The sequence below is a fragment of the Heteronotia binoei genome, chromosome 13 (assembly GCF_032191835.1).
Source record: "Heteronotia binoei isolate CCM8104 ecotype False Entrance Well chromosome 13, APGP_CSIRO_Hbin_v1, whole genome shotgun sequence".
Classification (NCBI taxonomy): domain Eukaryota; kingdom Metazoa; phylum Chordata; class Lepidosauria; order Squamata; family Gekkonidae; genus Heteronotia; species Heteronotia binoei.
In genome coordinates, this window is record NC_083235.1 from 4,971,098 (window position 1) to 4,998,490 (window position 27,393).

The following is a 27,393-nucleotide window of genomic DNA, read 5'->3' on the forward strand; positions in this document are numbered from 1 at the left end:
CTCGCCGCTTGTCTTCCAGCCAGGCATGCAGGCGCGGGGGAAGCACGCTGCCCCCTCCACAGCCAGTGCTCGCGAAGCACTGGGTTTGCGGAGGGGGCGGGTGCTTCCTCCATGCCTGTCTGCCTGGCTTCAGCTGATGCTTACAGCAAGCGCCAGGATCGCTCCCTCCGCCCTCCAATCCCAGTGCTTGCTTTAAGCATCAGCTGAAGCCAGGCAGACAGGCATGGAGGAAGAACCCGCCCCCTCCGCAAACCCAGCGCTTCGCGAGCGCCGGCTGTAGAGGGGGCGGCGTGCTTTCTCCATGCCTGCCTGCCTGGCTTCAGCTCTGATGCAAGCGCTGGGATCGGAGGGCGGAGGGAGCGATCCTGGCGCTTGCTGTAAGTGTCAGAGCTGGAGCCAGGCAGGCAGGCGTGGGGGAAGCGCCAGGATCAGAGGCGGAGGCAGCGGATCCCCACCCCCCCGGAGGAAGGTACGTACCTTCGTTCCATAAGACGCACACACTTTCCTTCCCACTTTTTTGGGGGGAGAAAGTGTGTCTTATGGTGCGAAAAATACGGTAACTATGTGAGTCTGTGTACTTCGTTACGTCCAAGGAGTCTGTACTTGGCAAAGCTATGCAGTTTCTACAATAAAGCAACTTTTGATTCAATAACAAAAGACTGATTATTGAGAAATATCGTTGCTCGACAGTCCCTTCCAACTCTATGGTTCTATGACACGAAAGCCCTTTCTCTGCCGGAGATCCTGGAGAATAGCTGCCAGTCTGAAAAAGACAATACTGACTTTCTCACACTGAGGGTCTGAGAAGGCAACTTTATGTAGAAGACAGAAACAGGGTGATCTTGGCAGGCTGGAAAATGGGGTGAAAACCAATGAAATGAACAGGAATAAATTTAAGTTCTGCATTTAGGTAGGAAAACCCAATGCGTGGTAATAAGATGGGGGAGACTTGTCTTAGCAGTAGTCTGTGCGAAAAGGATCTAGGAGTCTTAGTGGGCCATACGCTAAACATGCGTCAACAGTGTGATGCGGTGGCTAAAAAGGCAAATGCAATTTTGGGCTGTATCAACAGAAGTCTAGTGTCCAGATCATGTGAAGTGATGGTATCGCTTTGGTCTGCTCTGGTAAGACCTCACCTGGAGTCTTGTGTTCAGTTTTGGGCACCACATTTTAAGGATATAGTCAAGCTGGAACGGGTCCAGAGGAGGGCGACGAAGATGGTGAGGGGTCTGGAGACCGAGTCCTATGAGGAAAGGTTGAAGGAGCTGGGCATGTTTAGCCTGGAGAGGAGGCAGCTGAGAGGTGATAGGATCACCATCTTCAAGTCCTTGAAGGGCTGTCCTATAGAGGATGGTGTGGAATTGTTTTCTATGACCCCAGAAGGTAGGACCAGAACCAACAGGTTGAAATTAAATCAAGAGTTTCCGGCTCAACATTAGGAAGAACTTCCTGACCGTTAGAGCGATTCCTCTGGAACAGGCTTCCTCAGGAGGTGGTGGGCTCTCCTTCCTTGGAGGTTTTTCAACAGAGGCTAGATGGCCATCTGACAGCAATGCTGATCCTGTGATTTTAGGGGAAGGTATTTGTGAATTTCCTGCATCGTGCAGGGGGTGGGACTAGATGGCCCTTGGTGATCCCTTCCAACTCTTATTATTCTGATTCTATGTGTTCGTGTATTCAAAGGGAACATGGCAACATTTCATTTTTGTATATAATCTCAGCTTTGCTAGAGTTTGTCGTGACATGATATGTGACTTTATCATTTGGAAATAATTTGGTTTCTGTTAAAGGCTGCAGCCCTGTGCAGTTATTTGGGAGTAAATCCCACAGAATTCAGTGGATCTTATTTATGGGCAAATATGCACTAGAATCAGGCTTACAGTGTTTAGACTCTTAAAAGACAGTGTGGGTAAAACCAAGGATGTCCGTCTTCCATGCTGAAAGAATTACAATTCTGCATCCAGACGATCCATATTCTGCATCACAGGAAACGAAATTCGGTGACTCTTTAGCACCAAATGACCAATTGCATTTATTCTGCCATTTTGACCACCTTTGGAGAATATGTCACCGTCGCTACTGTAGAACTTCAACTGGCCGCAGGAGAAGGGAGGGGATAACAAATCTACCCCTCTGTTTTCCCACCTCTGCTCTTGCCATCTTTCAACCGGCCAGAAAAGCAGCTGAACCTTTGAGAGCTTCCATCAAGAATTGTCTTGCATTCCCTCTGGACTTGTTCTGAACTGTTGGAACTGCTCGGTGTAAATCCCTGCCAGCATGCCAGTGGAAAGCCGGGAAGACACTTTAGCAAATAAGCAACTTTTCTGCTCTTGGGGGAAGGAGAGGAACAGGAAGGGGGCACCAAAGCCTTGCAACCCAACCCCATGCTTGGCTCACACGGCCTTACGCAGCCTGGGACCAACATACCTACGGGACCGTCTCTTCCCATATATACCCCGGAGGTCACTTTGTTCGGCCTCCCAGGATCTTCTCACAGTCCCCGGCTCAAGAAATGCCAATCTTGCCTCTACCAGGGTCAGGACCTTTTTGGTCCTGGCCCCAACCTGGTGAAATCAGCTCCCTATGGAGATCTGGGCCCTACCTGGCTTGCTAGCCTTTTGTAGGGCGTGTAAAATGGAGCTGTTCCACCAGGTTTTTGGATGAGGCGGCGGGCATCTATCTATTAGATCGGTTGGCCTCCCCTACTGTGCTGTACTCCTGTACGGCTGTACTATTCTTCTGTGCTATTCTGTAGTACCATTCTGCTATACCAGGGGTAGCTCTCCAGATGTTTTTGGCCTACAACTCCCATCAGCCCCATTCTGCTATACTAACGGTAGCTCTCCAGATGTTTTTGGCCTACAACCCCCATCAGCCCCAGCTGTTGGCCATGCTGGCTGAGGCTGATGGGAGTTGTAGGCAAAAAACATCTGGAGGGCTACCATTGGCCACCCCTGTGCTATACTATTCTGTTATGCCATCCTGCTGGACTATCCTGTTGTACTTTACTAAATGCAGTAACTGGTTTTTATTATGATTCTAAGTTTGTTGTGATTTTACTACTATTTACGTTGTACTCCGCTCTGAGCCCCCAAACGGGGGAATGGGTGGAATAGAAATAAACTAATAATAATGATAATTTGTGGACGTGTTATTATTATGTCCACAAATATCTTCCCAGCCAGGAAGGGACAAAAGCTTTTTGCCTAAACGAAAGCAATGTTCCGTAGCCGACCCCAGACCCATAGCTCCTGCAGAATCACGGAATCTGCACAATTTCCTGTGGGGCACTGGGGTGAACTGGGGGGAGGGAGAGAACAATTCTGCAATCAGCAAAGACTCTGTTGTAGAGTGCTGCCCCCCCCTCCATATACCCAGGAATCCCAACTCTCCTTTACCGAGTTTTTAATAACAAAACTGCAAATACCACGAAAATGAACAAGTCATCTTGAACGACAGAACAGACCAGAACACAGAGAAAAGCTGTTTTTTTTTTTTAAATATATGTGTGGGGGGGACAAGGAATGGGGGGGGGGCAGGATGCTGCTTAATTTCTCATTATGGCCGAGGACCTGCCTACCTGAGGGACTGTTTGTCCCCACACGTTCCCCAGAGGGTACTAAGACCGGGAACGCAACATCTTTTAGTGATTCCCTGGGTCGAGAGAGGCGAGGCTGACGGCTACCAGGGATCGCGGCTTCTCAGTAGCGGCCCCCTACTGGTGGAACCGGCTGCCGGAAGAGGTTAGGGCCTTGCGGGACCTCACTCAGTTCCGCAAGGCCTGCAAGAACATACTCTTCCGGCTTGCTTTCGGCTGACCCTTGAGACCTAGAACAGCAGGAGGAATCCAAGAAATACTGACGCCAGGGTAACTGGACAAATTAGCCCCAACTCTTTTAAATTGTTTTATTAACGGACAGATTTTATTACTAATATGAGATTAGATTTTATCACTATTGTTATTTGACCAATGTTGTAAGCCGCCCTGAGCCTGCCTTCGCGGAGAGGGCAGGGTATAAATTTAATAAACTAAACGAAACTCATGCATGTCAAGCATTCCCCGATGTTTCATGACCTGGTGGACAAAATAGGGGCTGGGGATTTCACCAACTGCCCATGGAAATCTGTGTTTCCCACTCACCATACCGTGATCCCTGGGCTTCCTAGTTATCGGGGCTGGTCTAAGCATCTCACAGTAATCCACTCAGGTTGCAAAACTCCTCGGTTTGGTTATTCCTTTCCCCCTGCAAACTCAGACCGGTGGCTTTGCACAGTAGGAGATGCTCTGTGTTGCACGGCTCTCGAACTCTTAGCAGGCGGGGGCTCTCTGGCGGTCCCCGCACGGTGCCAGAGATAGCAAGGAATGGGTCGTGCATCAATATTGGCAGCAGTGGAACGAACGACCCAAGGAAAGGAAACAAAAGGCACATCCCGTGAACACACATGTACTTGCGTGTGTGCGAACACGCAGGGAGTATTCTGCTCAGCTACCCAGATGGCCCATGCAGCAGTTGCAAACAGAGAAGGCTCTACCCGATTCCGAAAACGCAGCCATTTATACACCAGCTCTTTTAAGAAGAGTCACCAGACTCCACTGTTCATAGTTCGGCATCCGCTTCGGACGAAGAGTCCGAATAATCGGCCACTAGCGAAGCAGCCGAATCGCACGGAGGTTTTTCTTCGGCTGTTTGGTCTGTCTGCACAGGAGTGCCAGGGGGCTCACTCTCTGCCGTGCCGTCTGAGTCCCGTCTATTCTCCTGTGCCACGGGAGCCACAGTCGCCTCCTCCTCCTCCTCCGTGGAAATTCCCTGCTTGTCTTGGGATTTCCGGCGCACGACGCCCAGGAGGTTCACGTCGAAGGGCGACTTGCCAGCCGGGGATTTTGTAGACAGTCCCAGCTTTCTCAGAGTGTCGCCGGCTTTGGTGCCAGAGGCCTGAGGGACAGAGAACCAGGGGCGTTCAGCGATTGCGTTGCGCTTCTGCTTCTGTTTGTCTTCGTAGGCTGGAAGGCGAAAGGAAACGTTAAGGGTGCTGGTGAGGGTCTGCTGCCACAATATCAGATCCAAGTGGATGTCCAAGAAGAAGAAGTAGCTGATTTATATCCCGGCCTCCACTCCGGAGAGTCTCAGAGCATCTCACAATCTCCTTTACCTTCCCTCCCCCACAACAGACACCCTGTGAGGTAGATGAAGATATTGGATTTATATCCCGCCCTCCACTCCAAAGAGTCTCAGAGCGGCTCACAATCTCCTTTCCCTTCCTCCCCCACAACAGACACCCTGTGAGGTAGATGAAAATATTGGATTTATATCCCGCCCTCCACTCCGAAGAGTCTCAGAGCGGCTCACAATCTCCTTTCCCTTCCTCCCCCACAACAGACACCCTGTGAGGTAGATGAAAATATTGGATTTATATCCCACCCTCCACTCCAAAGAGTCTCAGAGCGGCTCACAATCTCCTTTCCCTTCCTCCCCCACAACAGACACCCTGTGAGGTAGATGAAGATATTGGATTTATATCCCGCCCTCCGCTCCGAAGAGTCTCAGAGCAGCTCACAATCTCCTTTCCCTTCCTCCCCCACAACAGACACCCTGTGAGGTAGATGAAAATATTGGATTTATATCCCGCCCTCCACTCCGAAGAGTCTCAGAGCGGCTCACAATCTCCTTTCCCTTCCTCCCCCACAACAGACACCCAGTGAGGTAGATGAAGATATTGGATTTATATCCCGCCCTCCACTCCGAAGAGTTTCAGAGCGGCTCACAATCTCCTTTCCCTTCCTCCCCCCACAGCAGACACCCTGTGAGGTAGATGAAGATATTGGATTTATATCCCGCCCTCCACTCCGAAGAGTTTCAGAGCGGCTCACAATCTCCTTTATCTTCTCCCCCCACAACAGACACCCTGTGAGGTGGGTGAGGCTGGAGAGGGCTCTCCCAGCAGCTGCCCTTTCAAGGAGAACTCTGCCAGAGTTATGGCTGACCCAAGGCCATTGCAGCAGCTGCAAGTGGAGGAGTGGGAAATCAAACCCGGTTCTCCCAGATAAGAGTCTGCACACTTAACCACTACACCAAACTGGCTCTGAATGCCATCCTAAATCATACAGAATTAGCACCAAATTATTTAAATTGTTTTGTTTATTTTAATGTTTAATTTAACTGTTTTTATTGTTATTCTATTGTGTTTCTGAGTCGCCCTGAACCTGCTTCAGCGGAGGGGGAAGCTTGGCAAGATGTGATCCCACCGAGCTGCCATTTTCTCCAGGAAAACCGATTTTAGATCGGTTGTGATACTAGGAGGTTTCCAGACCCCACCGGGAGGTTAAGTCAAATTATAGCAAAACCACCGTGTTGACAGGCTGCTGAACCACCTCCTTGTAGAATAAGAATTAGGTAAATACTATCTAAATGAGAAACAGCACTCTTTAGGTATTAAAAGTATCCTGAACAGAACAATAAAACCACCACTGTGTGTAGGTACTCACACACTATTCTTGTCTATAAGGAATCACGTAAAGGCAACAAACTTTTGCCGTAGGAAATCTTACAAATAATTAGTGCCAAAAGAGCATTAAACCATATAGCGACAATACCAATAACCAGGGCTTTTTTTGATAGCAAGAACTCCTTTGCATATTAGGCCACACACCTCTGAGGTAGCCAATCCTCCTGGAGCTTACAGTAGGCCCTGTACTAAGAGCTCTAGAATCATAGAGTTGGAAGGGACCTCCAGGGTCATCTAGTCCAACCCCTGCACAATGCAGGAGACCCTCAAATACCTACCCAAAATTCACAGCTCCTGTAAGCTCCAGGAAGATTAGCTACATCAGGGGGTGTGGTCTAATATGCAAAGGAGTTCCTGCTAAAAAAAACCCAGCCAATAACAGAATTTGCAAGAAATAAATTCACAAGCAAAATTAATGCAGAAGACGAGAGCAATAATAGATACAGTTACTCAGTTGCCATTCCCATTTCACATGAATATCTTCATAAGGTCTTGAAAATAACAATGATAACGCAGATATTCATATAATATAGTTTCCCCCTTGTTTGCTGTATGGTTCATTGTCCTTTTTATTGTTTTTATCAGCATCTCTTTAACACTACTCTCTAATATCAGCTCTTTAATACTACTACTATTTCCCAATGATTTAATTGTTTTGGGGATCGATGTTATAGATCAGGATCCTGATTGTTATGAATCTAAATTTGTCACAATTTGGTTTTTATGAATCTAAATTTGTCATAATTTGGTTACCTTTTCTTACATATACCTCAGAAGAGAACGTGCTTCCAATACATCCTTTGTATCGGAAAATGATATATTTTTTAAATGTAACTGGAATTGAATGATTCCGCGCCCCCCCCCCCAATAGCTGGAATTATAGTTGCTTATGTAGTATATTTGGATAGTAGTATTGACTTAGGGTTCATTTTTTGCAAGTAAATGTATGTTGAGGTTTTCTTAATAAAACCGGTGAAAGAAAAAAAATGCTACTCCTTTAGATAGCGTTTCACTCTTATTCTATACAAAGCTGGTTCAGCAGCCTGCCAACCCGGTGTTTTTGCTATAATTTGATTCCGGGCCTTTTTTTTATAGCAGGAACTCCTTTGCATATTAGGCCACACACCCCTGAGGCAGCCAATCCTCCTGGAGCTTACAGCAGGCCCTGCACGAAGAGCCCTGGAAGCTCTTGGAGGATTGGCTACATCAGGGATATTATGCAAGGGTGGAATTCAAGCAAGCGCTCCTTTGCATATTAGGCTACACACCCCTGAGGCAGCCAATCCTCCTGGAGCTTACAGTAGGCCCTGCACAAAGAGCCCTGTAAGCTCCAAGAGGATTGGCTACATCAGGAAGCTGTTGCCTAATATGCAAAGGAGTTCCTGCTACAAAAAAGAGCCCTGATGTGATTTCATCTCTAAACGTCCCTTGTATTTTGTCTCTTATCCCTGCTGGGAGGTTGCCGACCCGGCCGAGGTCCGTCCCCCACACCTTTCCCCCAGAAGCACCGGGGGTCCCTCCACTTACAGCCAAGACTCTGGTATTTGAACAGTGTGGCCAGATGACGGTCTTCCTGGGACTCCGGCACCAGCGGGATGCTGAGGCTGGCCTTCGACTGCAGGGCCAGATCTTTCTTCTCCTCCTCTTTCAGGATCTTCTTCTCTTCCTGGAAGACAGCAGAGGGGGAAGAAGAAGAAAAAGATGATGATGATATTGGATTTATATCCCGCCCTATACTCTGAATCTCAACAGTGTCGGAGAGGTCACAATCTCCTTTACCTCCCCCGCCTGTGAGGAAGGTGGGACTGAGAGAGCTCTGACAGAAGCTGCCCTTTCAAGGACAACCTCTGCGAGAGCTCTGGCTGAGCCATGGCCATTCCAGCAGGTGCATGTGGAGGAGTGGGGAAACAAACCTGGTTCTCTCATATAAGAGCCCACGCACTTAGCTACTACACCAAGAAGAAGAAGATGATGATGATATTGGATTTATACCCTGCCCTTCACTCGGAGTCTCAGAGTGGCTCACAATCTCCTTTATCTCCCCCTCACACACACAACAGACACCCTGTGAGGTGGGTGGGGCTGAGAGAGGTCTCACAACAGCGGCCCTTTCAAGGACAACCTCTGCGAGAGCTTTGGCTGAGCCAAGGCCATTCCAGCAGGTGCAAGTGGAGGAGTGGGAAAACAAACCCAGTTCTCTGAGATAAGAGTCCACGCACTTAACCACTACACCAAGAAGAAGAAGATGATGATATTGGATTTATGCCCTGCCCTTCACTCAGAGCGGCTCACAATCTCCTTTATCTCCCGCCCCCCCACACACAACAGACACCCTGTGAGGTAGGTGGGGCTGAGAGAGCTCTGACAGAAGCTGCCCTTTCAAGGACAACCTCTGCCAGAGCGATGGCTGACCCAAGGCCATTCCAGCAGGTGCAAGTGGAGGAGTGGGGAATCAACCCCTGTACTCCCAGATAAGAGTCCGTGAGCTTAACCACTACACCAAACTGGCAGAGCCCACGTCAGTGTGGTCCCCGAGCCAAAACTGGCGGGGGAAAAGAGTCAAGAACCAGGCCAAAGGGAGAAAGAAAAACAGAGTGTGTGACGACAACCCTGAAGAGAAAGTCTTTTCCCATTTGTTTTACGCATGGTGTCCTAAGGGAAATCAACCCTGACTGCTCCCTGGAAGGTCAGATGCTGAAGCTGAAGCTCAAATCCTTTGGCCGCCCAATGAGAAAGGAGCACTCCCTGGAGAAGACCCTGATGCTGGGAAAGGCAGAAGGCAAAAGAAGAAGGGGATGGCAAAAGAGGAGATGGCTGGACAGCGTTACTGATGTAACTAACGCAAATTTGAGCAGACTTCGGAGGATGGTGGAAGACAGGAGGGCCTGGCGTGACTTGGTCCACGGGGTCGCAAAGAGTCGGACTCAACTGTGCAACTGAACAACAACAACTAGTTCCCAGTTCTCTTGTAGGAGAAGCAAAAAAAAAGCAAAACTCAAACAGGGCTATGACTTTTAATACACCAAACTGGCTCTCCAGTTGGTTAAGTGTGCGGACTCTTATCTGGGAGAACCGGGTTTGATTCCCCACTCCTCCACTTGCAGCTGCTGGAATGGCCTTGGGTCAGCCAGAGCTCTCTTATCTGGGAGAACCGGGTTTGATTCTCCACTCCTCCACTTGCACCTGCTGGAATGGCCTTGGGTCAGCCAGAGCTCTCTTATCTGGGAGAACCGGGTTTGATTCCCCACTCCTCCACTTGCACCTGCTGGAATGGCCTTGGGTCAGCCAGAGCTTTCTTATCTGGGAGAACCGGGTTTGATTCCCCACTCCTCCACTTGCACCTGCTGGAATGGCCTTGGGTCAGCCAGAGCTCTCTTATCTGGGAGAACCGGGTTTGATTCCCCACTCCTCCACTTGCACCTGCTGGAATGGCCTTGGGTCAGCCAGAGCTTTCTTATCTGGGAGAACCGGGTTTGATTCCCCACTCCTCCACTTGCACCTGCTGGAATGGCCTTGGGTCAGCCAGAGCTCTCTTATCTGGGAGAACCGGGTTTGATTCCCCACTCCTCCACTTGCACCTGCTGGAATGGCCTTGGGTCAGCCAGAGCTCTCTTATCTGGGAGAACCGGGTTTGATTCCCCACTCCTCCACTTGCACCTGCTGGAATGGCCTTGGGTCAGCCAGAGCTCTCTTATCTGGGAGAACCGGGTTTGATTCCCCACTCCTCCACTTGCACCTGCTGGAATGGCCTTGGGTCAGCCAGAGCTCTCTTATCTGGGAGAACCGGGTTTGATTCCCCACTCCTCCACTTGCACCTGCTGGAATGGCCTTGGGTCAGCCAGAGCTCTCTTATCTGGGAGAACCGGGTTTGATTCCTCTCTCCTCCACTTGCACCTGCTGGAATGGCCTTGGGTCAGCCGTAGCTCTCTTATCTGGGAGAACCGGGTTTGATTCCCCACTCCTCCACTTGCAGCTGCTAGCATGGCCTTGGGTCAGCCATAGCTCTGGCAGAGGTTGTCCTTGAAAGGGCAGCTGCTGTGAGAGCCCGCTCATCCCCACCCACCTCACAGGGTGTCTGTTGTGGGGGAGGAAGGGAAAGGAGATTGTGAGCTGCTCTGAGACTCTTCGGAGTGGAGGGCGGGATATAAATCCAATATCTTCATCTACCTCACAGGGTGTCTGTTGTGGGGGAGGAAGGGAAAGGCGATTGTGAGCCGCTCTGAGACTCTTCGGAGTGGAGGGCGGGACAGAAATCCAATATCTTCTTCTTCTTCTTAATAGCAGGCGTGCAAGCAGGAATATCAGTAGTCTGAATAATCCTCACTAGCCTGATCTTATCAGATCTTGGATACTGAGCAGTCAGCCCTCATGAGCAGGAGGAGGAGGAAGAAGTCAATGACATTGGAGTTGGATCCTGCCCTCCACTCTGAATCTTAAGAGTCTCAGAGCAGCTCACAATCTCCTTAGAACATAAGAGAAGCCATGTTGGATCAGGCCAATGGCCCCTCCAGTCCAACACTCTGTGTCACATAAGAACATAAGAGAAGCCATGTTGGATCAGGCCAATGGCCCATCCAGTCCAACACTCTGTGTCACACAGTGGCCAGAAAACCAGGTGCCATCAGGACATAAGAACATAAGAGAAGCCATGTTGGATCAGGCCAATGGCCCCTCCAGTCCAACACTCCGCGTCACACAGTGGTCAAAAAACCCCCCAGGTGCCATCAGGAGGTTCTTCAGCAGGGCCAGGACACCAGAAGCCCTCCCACTGCGCCTCCCCAAGCACCAGGAATATAAAGTATCATTGCCCCAGACTTGGAGTTCCATCTATATACCTTGTGGCTAATAGCCACTGATGGCCCTCTGCTCCATATGCTTATCCAATCCCCTTTTGAAGCTGGCTATGCTTGTAGCCGCCACCACCTCCTGTGGTGGTGAATTCCACAGGTTAATCACCCTTTGGGTGAAGAAGGACTTCCTTTTATCCGTTCTAACCCGACTGCTCAACAATTTCATATTGACATTGCCAGAACACAGCTCCCACAGCAACTACGCTTCAGACAGTTGCCAACCTAACGAAAAGCTAGAATCATCATAAGAACATAAGAGAAGCCATGTTAGATCAGGCCAATGGCCCATCCTTTCCATTCCTCCCCCACAACAGACACCCTGTGAGGTGAGTGGGGCTGAGAGAGTCTGACAGAAACTGCCCTTTCGAAGACAACCCTGCAAGAACTATGGCTGACCCAAGGTCATTCCATCAACTGCAAGTGGAGGAGCAGGGAATCAAACCCGGTTCTCTGCTGCAATCCCTTGAGGGTAAATCTGATGAAAGCAAGATAGTGAGTTTACTAGCCTCCAATAAGGCTGAAACCATCAAAGTGGTGCCAAACTTTCTTTGCTGTGCTTACAAGAGAAGGAGTCTATTTAGAATGTTCAATTAACCACTTTTTTTTCCTGCTTCCTTGATTGGATACTGTCGTTCAGGGGTGGAATTCTAGCAGGAGCGCCTTTGCATATTAGGCCACACCCCCAAATTAGCCAATCCTCCGAGAACTTACAAAAAGAAAGAGCCTTATAAGCTCTTGGAGGATTGGCTACATCAGGAGGTGTGGCCTAATATGCAAAGGCGCTCCTGCTAGAATTCCACCCCTGCTGTCGTGGTTATGCCGATAAAGGTTACGTGATTTTTTGGATTCTTCCTGGAGGAGGAGTCTGTTTAGAATGTTCAATTAACCACCTTTTTTCCCCCTGCTTCTTTGATTGGATACTTTTGTTCAGGGGTGGAATTCTAGCAGGAGCACCTTTGCGTATTAGGCCACACCCCCAAATTAGCCAATCCTCCAAGAACTTACAAAAAGAAAGAGCCTTATAAGCTCTTGGAGGATTGGCTAAATCAGGGGTGTGTGGCCTAATATGCAAAGGCGCTCCTGCCGGAATTCCATCCTTGCTGTCGTCGTTATGCCGATCAAGGTTCTGTGAGAGGCGCAAAGGCCACTTACCCGGAACTTCTGGCGAAGGAGGCTGTTGAGGGCGAAGTCGTCCTTCCAGGCGCTTTGGGCCTCCTGGATGTTCTGCAGGGTGGGGATCGCTCGCTGCAGCTTGTTCTGGTCTTTGGAGCCGTGCTCCAGCCGGTACATGGCGTCCGTCTCCAGCTTCTGCTTCTCCTCGTGGGCTGAAGGATGCAAAGGAGTGAGTCTGGGGCTCCGTCAGGCTGGAGGACTCTCAGCGGCCCCCTTCCCTGCCTCCTTCCTCCCGGGGCTCACCCGTGGCCACGATCTGCTCGTTGGCTTCCACGTCCCAGCGTTCCTCTTTGCGGCGGGCTCCACTGACGATGACGTAGTCGCAGCTGGCGGGGTCCGTCTGCATCTCGATGTGGTTCGGGCACAGGTGGCACTTCATCCGGAACCTGCAGGGAGAAGGGCAGGGGTTGGAGGAGGCGGATTTGGCAGACGCAGCCACAACACGGGAAAAGCCCTTATGGGTCAGAATAGGGAGGGTCCATCTAGTCCAGCCTCCTGTCTCACACAGTGGCCAGCCAGTTCCTCTGGAGGGCCAACAACAGGGCAGAGAGGCCGAGGCCTTCCCCTGAGAAGAACATCAGAAGAGCCCTGCTGGATCAGACCAGGGAGGGTCCATCTAGTCCAGCCTCCTGTCTCACACAGTGGCCAGCCAGTTCCTCTGGAGGGCCAACAACAGGGCAGAGGGACCGAGGCCTTCCCCTGAGAAGAACCTCAGAAGAGCCCTGCTGGATCAGACCAGGGAGGGTCCATCTAGTCCAGCCTCCTGTCTCACACAGGGGCCACCCAGTTCCTCTGGAGGGCCAAGAACAGGGCAGAGAGGCCAAGGCCTTCCCCTGAGAAGACCATTAGAAGAATCCTGCTGGGTAAGACCAGTGAGGGTCCATCTAGTCCAGCCTCCTGTCTCACCCAGTGGCCAACCAGTTCCTCTGGAGGGCCAAGAACAGGGCAGAGAGGCCGAGGCCTTCCCCTGAGAAGAACATCAGAAGAGCCCTGCTGGATCAGACCAGTGGTCTATCTTGTCCAGCCTCCTATCTCACACAGTGGCCAGCCAGTTCCTCTGGAGGGCCAACAACAGGGCAGAGAGGTTGAGGCCTTCCCCTGAGAAGAACATCAGAAGAGCCCTGCTGGGTCAGACCAGCGAGGGTACATCTAGTCCAGCCTCCTGTCTCACACAGTGGCCAGCCAGTTCCTCTGGAGGGCCAACAACAGGGCAGAGAGGTTGAGGCCTTCCCCTGAGAAGAACCTCAGAAGAGCCCTGCTGGATCAGACCAGTGAAGGTCCATCTTAGTACAGCATCCTATCTCACACAGTGACCAGCCAGTTCCTCTGGAGGGCCAACAACAGGGTAGAGAGGCCGAGGCCTTCCCCTGAGAAGAACATCAGAAGAGCCCTGCTGGGTCAGACCAGGGAGGGTCTATCTAGATAGACCCTAGTCCAGCCCCCAGCCAGTTCCTTCCCCTGATGTTGCCTCCTGGCAAGTCTGCCTTCAAGAGAACACCCACCTGTAGATGGGGGTGGTGTAGTAGTTGCCCACTTTCTTCTTCTCGGCATTGTAGCGGACCCCTGTAGCAAACAGGAGGGAGAGAGGTGTACATGTCCAAAATCAATTTCCAGGTCAAAGCTGAACAATAGTACAAACCCCACCTCCTCCAGTGTTGCGGCTTGCATCGCCTTTAACGAGGCTTGCTAGCCCCCCAGGTCCCAGTGGGGGATCCCCGGTTTTGAAGCTCCACCCCAACAGCCACCCGGTGCCTTTAAATCTGTGCAGGCGTCTGCCCTACGCTTAAGTTGCTGCGGTGAAATCCTCCACTCTGACACCCCTTCAACAGACCTCGCAGAACCGAAGATGTTGTCACTGGCATCTCTGCAAAGCTCTGTGCCATAGGGTCATAACGCTCCAGTGTCGGCTGTCCCACGCACTTACCCATGCCAATGTGGTTCTGGCAGCCGTCGCACCAGATGTTATAGGGCATTTCAAACCTAGAAAAGAACAGCCCAAAAAAGGGATCCGTTGCAGGCAGCGAGAGACACCCCACGGCTTCCGCTAGCTGGACGGCAAGCCCCGTGCCACACCCATTCCGTAACCAAGCTAGCCTACGGCACTCTCTTCCCACACGCGAGCGGATCTTGCAGAGAGAGATCATCTCTTCCATGTCCCTGCTAAGAGCCCCGCACAGGTGTGGGTCTGGCTCCCAAGGTTCCCTAACATTTTTTTACCCTATGGAATTCAAACACAGGGTGGTGGGCGCAACCAACAAAATGGCCGCCGCAGAAGGTGGAGCCAACTGCAAAATGGCTGCCGCAGGAGGCCGAGCCAAACACACAGAGGAAGGCCCAAGTGCGGGGGTAGTTTAATAAATACGCTGGGAAAGAGCGAGGATAAAGAAAAACTCTGCCGGCAGCCGCCCCAAAGCGACATTATTTAATTTACTATCATTATTATTATCTGAAGAAGTGTGTGTGTCCGTGAGCTGCCTTACTGGACTCAACCTCTGTCCTGATGTTGGCTACCCTACCCGAACCTATTATCAGCGGCCGCCACTGGGTCTCTATTTTATTTTATTTATTTACTCACTTTAGATTTATATGCCGCCCACTCCATGAGCGGACTCTGGGCGGCTAACGGTCAGGATGAACGCAGTTTAAATTACAATATGGCCGAGGACCTGTCTACCTTAGGGAGTGTCTCTCCCCACATGTTCCCCAGAGGGTACTTAGATCTGGATCGCAGAATTTTCTGTCAGTCCCCGGGCCGAGGGAGGCGAGACTGAAGGCTACCAGAGAAAGAGCCTTCTCAATTGTGGCCCCTCACTGGTGGAACCAACTCCCAGAAGATGTAAGGGCGTTGCGGGACCTTGCCCAGTTCCGCAGGGCCCGTAAAACAGTTCTATTTCGACTTGCCTTTAGTTAAACTGCAGTATAAGTAGATGCCCAACATCGCTGAATGGGATGGTATAGACGTTTGCACAAATATTGCCTCTGGAGAAACGTGCGCTGGCCATATTTCAAATTAAGGTTATTCCGGCTGTCATGAGTTAATTAAGTGCTTGTATATGCATGCTGATGTTTAGCCAGTGAGATAGGTAGAGCCAATGAGAATGTCTGCACGTACTTCCCACCAAGGCTAGGTGTCAATATGCATAGTGACCAGTGAGGGAAAACATTTGGTCAGTTTTATTGCCCTTTGTGTTAAGCCCTTAGATCTCCATGCAGTTGAAGTTAGGACTCGAGAGAGTCGAGATGTAGCCTAGAAGCTAGGTAGGATCCCGAATCCTTCTTTGTTTTCTAGAAATCCCAGTCATTAGTAAAGTAAACTACTTTTATTCTTAAGCTAAACCGTGTGCCTGGCTGTTATTTGTGGTTATCTCCACGTCACACTGCTACTAGCATATTTAAATCCCAACAGATGGTACCAACACTAGCACCAAAAATTGTTTTACATTATTTTAAACTGTTTTAAATTGTTTAATTGTTAATTTTAATTGTTTGCTCGCTGTTTTATTGTTTGGTGTTTGATTGTTGTTAGCCGCCCTGAGCCTGCTTTGGCAGGGAGGACGGGATATAAATGCGAGGAATAAATAAAATATAAAAGAATAAAGACAAACATAAACCATTTAAAAATGAAGTGTTAGGTGCTGTAGGAAAGGTTTTTAAAACGTAGGCGGTTTATGAATATCTGAGCTCACTATTCCTTTCTTACTCTGTTAGCGGTCTTACAGATATATCGTTCAGCGGAATAGCAGCGGGAGCCTCCTCCCACGTTAGCTGTCATAGGCCTGTCGAAAAAGTCCAGTTTTACAGGCCCTGCGGAATTGGGAGAGGTCCTGCAGGGCTCTCATGGCCTCTGGGAGAGCATTCCGTAACATCGGGGCCGCTACCGATAAGGCCTTGGCCCGTGTAGAGCTCCACATGGCCTCCTTCGGTCCAGGGATGGATAAGATTTTGACCTCCTAAACGAAGTGCTCTCTGGGGTATATATGGGGAAAGGCGGTCCCTCTAGCGGCCAATCAGAAGCTCTGCTGGGCAAGAGCCTCACCTGACCCCGCCCACTTTCTAAAAACACTTGGCAGGCACCAAAGAAGGTGCCCACAGGCCCCACGTTGGGGGGCCCCAGCTCCAAGCACAAAACTCTCCATACTGACTATCAAGCGTCTCAAAGGACCACATCCAGATGTGATTACCTGATGATGAGGATGCCCTGGGAGAGCTTCCGGGCTCTCTCCCGCAAGGGATGGCTGTTGCGGTACTTGTTAAGGGACCCATGCTGTGAAACAAGAAAGAAAGCCAAGTGAATTTCCGGATTAGCTTCCTGGCTGCCTGCACTTGATGGCAAACCAAACTAAACTACTGTGAAAAATAACAAAAAAAAATCACTCGTAAGAATATTTCAGCTTCTTATAATGTATATTTTATGTGCTTATTTCATCAATTCAGTGAACATATTCAAGAAATAGGAAAGGAAAGGTCCCCTGTGCAAGCACCAGTCGTTTCCGACTCTGGGGTGACGTTGTTTTCACAACATTTTCACGGCAGACTTTTTACGGGGTGGTTTGCCCTTGCCTTCCCCAGTCATCTCCACTTTTCCCCCAGCAAACTGGGTACTCATTTTACTGACTTCGGAAAGATGGGAGCTGAGTCAACCTCGAGCCGGCTACCTGAAAACCCAGCTTCCGCTGGGGATCAAACTCAGGTTGTGAGCAGAGTTTAGGACTGCAGGACTGCAGCTTTAACACTCTGCGATATAAATATTACGGGCGACACTCCACAGGGCACAGTTTACACAACCATCCCGCATACATTCAAAAATACAGATCGCTCGTACTCAACAATCAATACTTCACAACTTACACTTCCTGACACCGATCAAGCACCTTAGTTACATGATTCCTCAATAATTTATCGTAATTTGGGGAAATTATTAAGTCTTATGAGTGATTTTTCGTGATTTTTCCACAGTATTTTGGCTTGGTTTGCTATCTGTTCTGTGATTCTCCTAGTGTGTTTTTTGCACCTGAGGGCAACCAGCAACCCCCCCCCCCCCATCCTGACCTGGCCACGGGAAACGCAAAGAGTTTCAGTCCAGCTTCCAGGTGGAGATTTGGCATCTACCTGGACCGCAAGACGCTACGACGGCAGCATCCCCCGTCGATTTCCAACACACCTGTTGCAGCAAGCTCAGATGCAGGAGAGGAGAATTTTGTCTGCACCTGATAACCTTTTCCTGTCAGGGAACCAGGTGACTGTTTTGCTGGGGCAAAATGGGCAGTTCTAAGAGCCAGATGTTCTGGATGCAGCCCCCATTGCTGGCTTGGCTTGGAGGAGTGATTTAAAGAGACAAATGCCTTCTCCAAGCCGGCTGACGGGGCAGTGGGGGCTTTGAGAGCCACAAAATGTGTGCGAAAGGGCCACATGTTGCTCCCGAGCCATAGTTTGGACACCCCTGGGCTCTACCACGTCACCTTCCCTCTCTGAAGTCTGTCTGCAAATGGCAAAAACTGTGAGTGTGTGCACAGCTGCAATGCATGACTGGGAATGTAAAAAGGGAAAGAGGAATTAGTCCTCAACCTCCAGAAGCCCAATTTTGGATACAGAAAGGGAGCCCAGGTGGAAGGGTTAAATCCCTTCGCCTCCAAACTAAACTGCAGCTGTACCCATGTGCAATTTACCTTTTACGGGCAGATTCCTGCGCTTTGTTGTGTCTGTTCCGGTCTCTTAAAGGCAGGCCTCGTTTCAGGCAGGAGCTTCCAAGAATGGAGCTCCAGAACCTCTACATTTAATTGTTCTTTCTTTCTTTCTTTCTTTCTTTCTTTCTTTCTTTCTTTCTTTCTTTCTTTCTTTCTTTCTTTCTTTCTTTCTTTCTTTCTTTCTTTCTTTCTTTCCTTCTTCTCCTCCCTCCCTCCTTCCTTTACTCCCATCTCTTCCTTCTTTCTTTCTTTCTTTCTTTCTTTCTTTCTTTCTTTCTTTCTTTCTTTCTTTCTTTCTTTCTCTTCCTTCCTTCCTTCTCCTCCTCCCTCCTTCTTTTTTTACTCCTCTTTCTTTCTTTCTTTCTTTCTTTCTTTCTTTCTTTCTTTCTTTCTTTCTTTCTTTCTTTCTTTCTTTCTTTCTTTCTTTCTTTCTTTCTTTCTCTCTCTCTCTCTCTCTCTCTCTCCCTCCCTCCCTCCCTCCCTCCCTTTCTTTCTTGCCCCCCCCCCCAAAAAAGAGAAATATTTGCTTCTGGGCTCCATTGTCCAAACTACCAGTCAGAATTTTGCTGAATTCTCAGATTTGGCAAACTTTCTCACATTCCTACAAAAAAGGGGGAAATAACCAAAACCAGGATTTTTGGGGTAGCAGGAACTCCTTTGCATATTAGGCCACACCTCCCCGATGTAGCCAATGCTCCTGGAGCTTACAGGCCCTGTACAAAGAGCCTGTTGGAGGACTGGCTATATCAGGGGTGTGTGGCCTAATATGCAAATGAGTTCCTGCTACAAAAAATGTCTTGACCAAAAAAACATATAAAACAGGCAGGTGGAAATCTTCCTCCTGCCACTGCGGCCACATAAGAGAAAGTAATTCGAAAAGTATGATGGGAGTAATTATGACAATTACAATTCAAGCAGCATTTCAAGGTGGATGCTGAGCTGATATAATTGAGTGCACATTCTGGTGAGGCCTGGGGTGGGTGGCATATTAAAATGAGTTGCGTTAATGAGTTCCAGCACCTCTTTTTCTACAGAATGACCCCTGCTTAAAGGCACAACTTACACTCTTCCAACTGCCCCCAGAAACTTACTTTGGCTGGGTCAAAATCGGGTGGGTAGTACTTGTTGACGCCTTTCCTTTCACCCTGGGAAGAATCAAAGATGGTGACAGAATCCCGTCAGTTAACAGGGTCTCCAACCGTTCAAAGCATTTGCAACAATGGTACATTTCAGAAGTTTCTTTGGATAGTGTGGTTCCAGCCACTCATCTTCGACTCCACTGGCCTCTCCTTTAGCCCAGAGAAGACAGAGATGATGAAGGGGTTGGAGCCCCTTCCCTATGAGGAAAGGCTGAAGAGTCTTGGGACTGCTCAGTTGAGAAAAGAGCCAGCTAAGGAGGGGAGGGGGACATCGAATCATAGAATAATAGAGTTGGAAGGGACCTCCAGGGTCATCTAGTCTGCACAATGCAGGAAACTCACAAACGCCTCCCCCTAAATTCGCAGGATCTTCATTGCTGTCAGAGGGCCATCTAGCCTCTGTTGAAAAATCTCCACGGAAGGAGAGCCCACCACCTCCCAAGGAGGAAGCCTGTTCCACTGAGGAACTGCTCTAAACTCACAAACCCCTCCCCCTGAATTCAGAGGATCTTCATTGCTGTCAGAGGGCCCTCTAGCCTCTCTTTAAAAACCTCCATGGAAGGAGAGCCTGCCACCTCCCAAGGAGGAAGCCTGTTCCACTGAGGAACCGCTCTAAACTCACAAACCCCTCCCCCTGAATTCACAGGATCTCCATTGCTGTCAGATGGCCCTCTAGCCTCTGTTTAAAAACCTCCATGGAAGGAGAGCCTGCCACCTCCCGAGGAGGAAGCCTGTTCCACTGAGGAACTGCTCTAAACTCACAAATATCTCCCCCTAAATTCACAGGATCTTCATTGCTGTCAGATGGCCATCCAGCCTCTGTTGAAAAACCTCCAAGGAAGGAGAGCCCACCACCTCCCGAGGAAGCCTGTTCCACTGAGGAACCGCTCTGAACTCACAAACACCTCCCCCTAAATTCACAAGATCTTCATGGCTGTCAGATGGCCATCTAGCCTCTGTTGAAAAACCTCCAAGGAAGGAGAGCCCACCCCCTCCCAAGGAGGAAGCCTGTTTCACTGAGGAACCGCTCTGAACTCACAAACACCTCCCCCTAAATTCGCAGGATCTTCATTGCTGTCAGAGGGCCATCTAGCCTCTTGAAAAATCTCCAAGGAAGGAGAGCCCACCACCTCCCAAGGAGGAAGCCTGTTTCACTGAGGAACCGCTCTGAACTCACAAACACCTCCCCCTAAATTCGCAGGATCTTCATTGCTGTCAGAGGGCCATCTAGCCTCTGTTGAAAAACCTCCAAGGAAGGAGAGCCCACCCCCTCCCAAGGAGGAAGCCTGTTCCACTGAGGAACTGCTCTAAACTCACAAATCCCTCCCCCTAAATTCACAGGATCTTCATGGCTGTCAGATGGCCATCTAGCCTCTGTTGAAAAACCTCCAAGGAAGGAGAGCCCACCCCCTCCCAAGGAGGAAGCCTGTTCCACTGAGGAACCACTCTAACAGTCAGGAAGTTCTTCCTAATGTTGAGCCGGAAACTCTTCTGATTTAATTTCAACCCATTGGTTCTGGTCCTGCCTTCTGGGGCCACAGAAAACAATTCCACCACATCCTCTATAGGACAGCCCTTCAAGGACTTGAGATGGTGATCATATCACCTCTCAGCCGCCTCCTTTCCAGGCTAAACATCCCCAGCTCCTTCAACCTTTCTTCATCTAGTCCAACCCCCTGCACAATGCAGGAAACTCACAAACCCCTCCCCCTAAATTCACAGGATCCTCATTGCTGTTAGATGGCCATCTAGCCTCTGTTGAAAAACCTCCAAGGAAGGAGAGCCCACCACCTCCAGAGGAGGAAGCCTGTTCCACTGAGGAACTGCTCTAAACTCACAAATACCTCCCCCTAAATTCACAGGATCTTCATGGCTGTCAGATGGCCATCTAGCCTCTGTTGAAAAACCGCCAAGGAAGGAGAGCCCACCACCTCCCAAGGAAGCCTGTTCCATTAAGGAACCGCTCTAACGGTCAGGAAGTTCTTCCTAATGTTGAGCTGGAAACTCTTCTGATTTAATTTCAGCTCATTGGTTCTGGTCCTGCCTTCTAGGGTCACAGAAGACAATTCCAATTCTTTATGACAGCCCTTCAAGGACTTGAAGATGGTGATCCTATCACCTCTCAGCCGCCTCCTCTCCAGGCTAAACATCCTCAGCTACTTCAACCTTTCTGAAGAGTCTGGGACCGCTCAGCTGAGATAAGAGACAGCAAAGGGGAGACAGGAGAGAGGTTTATCTAATGATGCATGGGGTGGAGAGAGTTAACAAAGAGAAAACTTTTCTCCCTCTCCCAAAAGACTAGAACTCGAGGGCATCCAGTGAAGCTGACGGGGAGGAGGTTCAGGACAGACAAAAAGAAATACTAAGAACATAAGAACATAAGAGAGAGAGAGAGATCTTGGGTTCATGATAGATAACTCACTGAAAGTGTCAAGACAGTGTGCGTTTGCAATAAAAAAGGCCAATGCCATGCTGGGAATTATTAGGAAGGGAATTGAAAACAAATCAGCCAGTATCATAATGCCCCTGTATAAATCGATGGTGCGGTCTCATTTGGAGTACTGTGTGCAGTTCTGGTCGCCGCACCTCAAAAAGGATATTATAGCTTTAGAGAAGGTGCAGAGAAGGGCAACTAGAATGATTAAAGGGCTGGAGCACTTTCCCTATGAAGAAAGGTTGAAACGCTTGGGACTCTTTAGCTTGGAGAAACGTCGACTGCGGGGTGACATGATAGAGGTTTACAAGATAATGCATGGAATGGAGAAAGTAGAGAAAGAAGTACTTTTCTCCCTTTCTCACAATACAAGAACTCGTGGGCATTCGATGAAATTGCTGAGCAGACAGGTTAAAACGGATAAAAGGAAGTACTTCTTCACCCAAAGGGTGATTAACATGTGGAATTCACTGCCACAGGAGGTGGTGGCGGCCACAAGTATAGCCACCTTCAAGAGGGGTTTAGATAAAAATATGGAGCACAGGTCCATCAGTGGCTATTAGCCACAGTGTATGTGTGTATATAACATTTTTTGCCACTGTGTGACACAGAGTTTTGGACTTGATGGGCCGTTGGCCTGATCCAACATGGCTTCTCTTATGTTCTTATGTTCTTATGTCCTTTTGAAAGGCAGCTGCTGTAAGAGCTCTCTCAGCCCCACCCACCTCCCAGGGTGTCTGTTGTGGGGGTGGAAAATAAAGGAGATTGTAAGTCACTCTGAGACTGAGATTCAGAGTGGAAAGCAGGATATAAATCCAGTGTCGACTTCTTATTACTGCATTGTAATATATAACGAAATAATTATACAACTCACGGCCCAGTTGCTAACAGGCCATAGACCGGTACCAGTCCACAGCCCAGGGGTCGGGGATCCCTGCATTAAATAATGCGCTTTCATTCTACTTTCAATGCATTTTCCAACTGGATTTTCCTGTGTGAACCAGCAAAATCCAGATGGAAAGTGGATTGAGAGTGCATTATTTTGTGGGTGTGATCACAGCCCAAGAGCGATTAAAATGTGGAATCTGTTCTAAAGAAATGAGACACATGTTGGCATATTTCAGCACTGTAGCTAGAATTCTTTTGGCACAGAGATGGAAATCTCAGGAAATTCCCTCAAAAATGGATTTGGTGGGAAAAGTTTTGGAGACCGCAGAGCTTGACTTTTTATCTCAATTGATGGCCGGGAAACCTAAAGAAAAAGTTGGATGAATTTCTATGTTTGGTTGACACTCAAGACTCTTACGATTCTTTGGTGTGATCTGATTTCTTTTTCTTTTTTCCTGTGCTTACATTATAACATTTGTTTTGAACTAAATTTTTAAGCATAGCTTGAATAAAAGAGATGACTAGAATATAACTAAAGACTTAGATTATATAATTTTAAAAATGCTTAGATTAAAAAAAATAATATGAGATAACATATGTTAAGAAAATATGGTAGAACTATCCTAGGAGTTTGGAAGGTATTTTACTAAAACAAGACCAGAATGTATTGTGCTTTTATCCCCTTTTCTTTTCTGCTCCCCATTTCCAAACTGTTTCTGAAACTAATAAAAACTGTAAAATGTGGGATCTGTTGCCAGAGGCAAAGACAGATGGGAAAGGGGATTAGATAGATTCCTGAGGAGAGGTCCATCAGCAGCTACAAGCCACGGTGACCAACAGGAACCTCCATATTCCGGGGCAGTCAACCTCTGAAGCTCAGTGCCACTTTGTGAGATAATATTCCGGACTAGGTGGGTCTTCAGTCTGATCCAGCAGGACTCTTCTGATGTTCTTACCAATCTCTCCTGCTCTGCAGGCCAACGAGAGCCTGATGTGGCAAGACAGAAATCAGGTGAGTCTCTGCATAGCACAGCCGAGGCTCCAGAGGGCAAAACACCTGACTTCTCTCTCACTCGCCTTTGTTACCCATTGCAGGAACAAAAGAGCCAGTTTGGTGTAGTGGTTAAGTGCATCTGGGAGAACTGGGTTTGATTCCCCACTCCTCCACCTGCACCTGCTGGAATGGCCTTGGGTCAGCCATCGCTCTCGCAGAGCTGTCCTTGAAAGGGCAGCTGCTGGAGAGCTCTCTCAGTCCCACCCACCTCACAGGGTGTCTGTTGAGGGGGGGGGGGAAGATAAAGGAAATTGTAAGCTGCTCTGAGACTTCTGATAGAGAAGGCGGGGTATAAATCCACTTTCATCTTCTTCTTCTCGCAAGAACAGACCAAGGACCCACTGAGTCCACCGTCCTGTTTCTAACCAGCCCAGAGCCTTCAGAAAGCCCAAAAGAGGGGAATGAGAGGGGTATTCCAAACCCATTTTAAAAAATCCAATGCACTCACCATGCGGCAGAGGTCTAGTCCACAGGCTAGAACAGGCCGATCTGCAAGAAAAATAGGAGAAAGTTATTGCGTAGGATTCGCTCGATACAGGAAAGGAGGACAAACGTCACCCTTTGGAGTACCCCAAGCTCCCCCCGCCAAGTTTCAGCTCCAATCTCTGCTTTTGAGGTCACTTAGAAATAGTACATGTCTTGCCCGATGTTCCCTCTAAGCTGCAGAATCCCGTGAGCAAAAATTCTGCTTTGTGAGCTCCTGGGATCAAAGTGGTGAGCTGCTGGCCTTAAAGTTGTGAGCGACTGCATCAATCAGCGTGCTCTGCGGTCATCCTTCCTGAGCTAAGACAAAAATCTGTGGGCTGGAGGCTAAAAATCTGTGCGCGGGACTCTTTATACAGGGGCATTATGATACTGGCTGATTTGTTTTCACTTCCCTTCCTAATAATTCCCAGCACGGCGTTGGCCTTTTTTTATTGCAATTAGTGAGGATATAATGAACAAATTTTTTAAAAACCCAAGAAAAAGAAAGAGTAATCCATCAAATAGAGAAGGGGCTCTTTAGCTTGGAGAAACATTGACTGCGGGGTGACATGATAGAGGTTTACAAGATTATGCATGGGATGGAGAAGGTAGAGAAAGAAGTACTTTTCTCCCTTTCTCACAATACAAGAACTCATGGGCATTCGATGAAATTGCTGAGCAGTCGGGTTAGAATGATAAAAGGAGGTACTTCTTCACCCAAAGGGTGATTAACATGTGGAATTCACTGCCACAGGAGGTGGTAGCAGCTACAAGCATAGCCAGCTTCAAGAGGGGGTTAGATAAATATGGAGCAGAGCGTTGGACTGGATGGGCCATTGGCCTGATCCAACATGGCTTCTCTTATGTTCTTATGTGACACAGAGTGTTGGAATGGAGGGGCCACTGGCCTGATCCAACATGGCTTCTCTTATGTTCTTATGTGACACAGAGTGTTGGAATGGAGGGGCCACTGGCCTGATCCAACATGGCTTCTCTTATGTTCTTATGTGACACAGAGTGTTGGAATGGAGGGGCCACTGGCCTGATCCAACATGGCTTCTCTTATGTTCTTATGTGACACAAAGTGTTGGACTGGAGGGGCCACTGGCCTGATCCAACATGGCTTCTCTTATGTTCTTATGTGACACAGAGTGTTGGAATGGAGGGGCCACTGGCCTGATCCAACATGGCTTCTCTTATGTTCTTATGTGACACAGAGTGTTGGAATGGAGGGGCCACTGGCCTGATCCAACATGGCTTCTCTTATGTTCTTATGTGACACAGAGTGTTGGAATGGAGGGGCCACTGGCCTGATCCAACATGGCTTCTCTTATGTTCTTATGTGACACAGAGTGTTGGACTGGAGGGGCCACTGGCCTGATCCAACATGGCTTCTCTTATGTTCTTCTGTGACACAAAGTGTTGGACTGGATGGGCCACTGGCCTGATCCAACAGGGCTTCTCTTATGTTCTTATGTGACACAGAGTGTTGGACTGGAGGGGCCACTGGCCTGATCCAACATGGCTTCTCTTATGTTCTTCTGTGACACAAAGTGTTGGACTGGATGGGCCACTGCCTGATCCAACAGGGCTTCTCTTATGTTCTTATGTGACACAGAGTGTTGGACTGGATGGGCCACTGGCCTGATCCAACAGGGCTTCTCTTATGTTCTTATGTGACACAGAGTGTTGGACTGGATGGGCCATTGGCCTGATCCAACATGGCTTCTCTTATGTTCTTATGTGACACAGAGTGTTGGACTGGATGGGCCACTGGCCTGATCCAACAGGGCTTCTCTTATGTTCTTATGTGACACAGAGTGTTGGACTGGATGGGCCATTGGCCTGATCCAACATGGCTTCTCTTATGTTCTAAGGCTGCATTATTTGAGGTGATAGATTACAGTGTCCTTTATTGCAAACTGAAAATCTGTTAATAAAAATCTGATTAATTTTTTTTTGTAAAAAAGGCAGTGACAATGGCCTGCTTCAGGGCTGCCAACCTCCAGGTGCGGCCTGTAGATCCCCCCCCCCCCAATGACAACCGAGCTCAGTTCTCCTGGAGGAAACGGCTGCTTTGGAGGGGGGACTGAGATGGGATTCTCCCCCCGCCCAGAGCCTCCCCTCCCTAAATCTCCTGGGATTTCCCAACACAACCCAGCTGCCCTTCTCCAGGAGGGGCTGGAGATCTCCCTGCAGGAAGCTCCGATCTTCCCCCCTTTGAACTGTTTTTCATTACAATTTTATCAGCAGACAAAACCAAAGCGAAGATACAGCGATATCTCCATGCAGGGGAGCAGCCCCATCTCTCCAGAAGCAAATCCAAGAGCAAGTCTATCCAAGAGAAAAGCAAATCCAAGATAAGATGCAACTATACCCAAATTTTATCCAAGATAGATTGGTTCTGGCATTTTAAAGGGTAAGACTAAAGATATCACACCAAACTTCCTTTACCCTGCGGAGAAAACTGAGTCTGCAGCTTGGAGCCTTGCGCTGTGATTCCAGGAGATCTCCAGGTCTCAGCTGGAGAACTGGCCTGGTCTAATTTTAGTCCAAATCATGACTTTTTCTTTCCTTATATAACTAAGGAAAGGCAGGCCTTTTGTTACCTTTAGACCTTACAAAGCCAGGTTTCTCCGCTCTTAAATTTGGAGGCACTTGAATTTAAAACGTTCTGATTTGTCTTGGGGTTGTTGTTTTTTAGAAGCCACGGAGTCTTATTTGCCCAATCTGAGACACATATGAGGTAGCATAGCCAAAATTTCCATGTTCGTAGAGTCTAGTGCAGCTAGACGTGGTCGTTGGAAGGCGGATCTATGCAAACAGTCAATATTTCAAACCGGTTTACCTTGTTTTTCCCTGAAGCCTGATCTGTGGTTGCCTTGGGGAGGGGTGTCCCTCCTGCTGCCCCCATTTCCTCCCTCCCCCCCCCTATGAAACCCCCACCCTCAGCCTATCCCAGCTGCCCCTCGGCCCCCTCGGCCGCACCAGGCTCTCTCCCTCTGCGCCTCCTCCAACGGGACCACCTGGCAGGGCTGGCCTCGCGGGGGCCGCGAGAGCAAGCTGGGGGCCACCACCCCCGGGGCCCTGCTCTCCCCACAGGAGAGCTGCAATGCGGGAGGGGAGGCCAGGCTCACCTGGCTGCGATGCGGGTCTCTTCGGGCAGCTCGCTCCGCCTCCGCCGCGGCTCATCAGCCGGCGC

The 27,393-nt window shown here is 49.1% G+C and overlaps 1 protein-coding gene across 1 annotated transcript; it reads right to left on the reverse strand.

Annotated features, from left to right (window-relative positions):
• Positions 1 to 3,892: 3,892 nt before the first annotated feature.
• On the reverse strand, positions 3,893 to 27,393 carry YJU2B (YJU2 splicing factor homolog B). The gene is made up of 10 exons (XM_060252667.1): positions 27,329 to 27,393; positions 24,175 to 24,215; positions 19,303 to 19,356; positions 16,709 to 16,791; positions 14,452 to 14,507; positions 14,030 to 14,090; positions 12,771 to 12,913; positions 12,507 to 12,679; positions 8,032 to 8,170; positions 3,893 to 5,002 (listed from the first exon to the last, which is right to left on the reverse strand). The coding sequence occupies exons 1-10, from the start codon at positions 27,381 to 27,383 to the stop codon at positions 4,599 to 4,601; spliced, it is 1,209 nt and encodes a 402-aa protein (XP_060108650.1). The 5' UTR covers positions 27,384 to 27,393; the 3' UTR covers positions 3,893 to 4,598.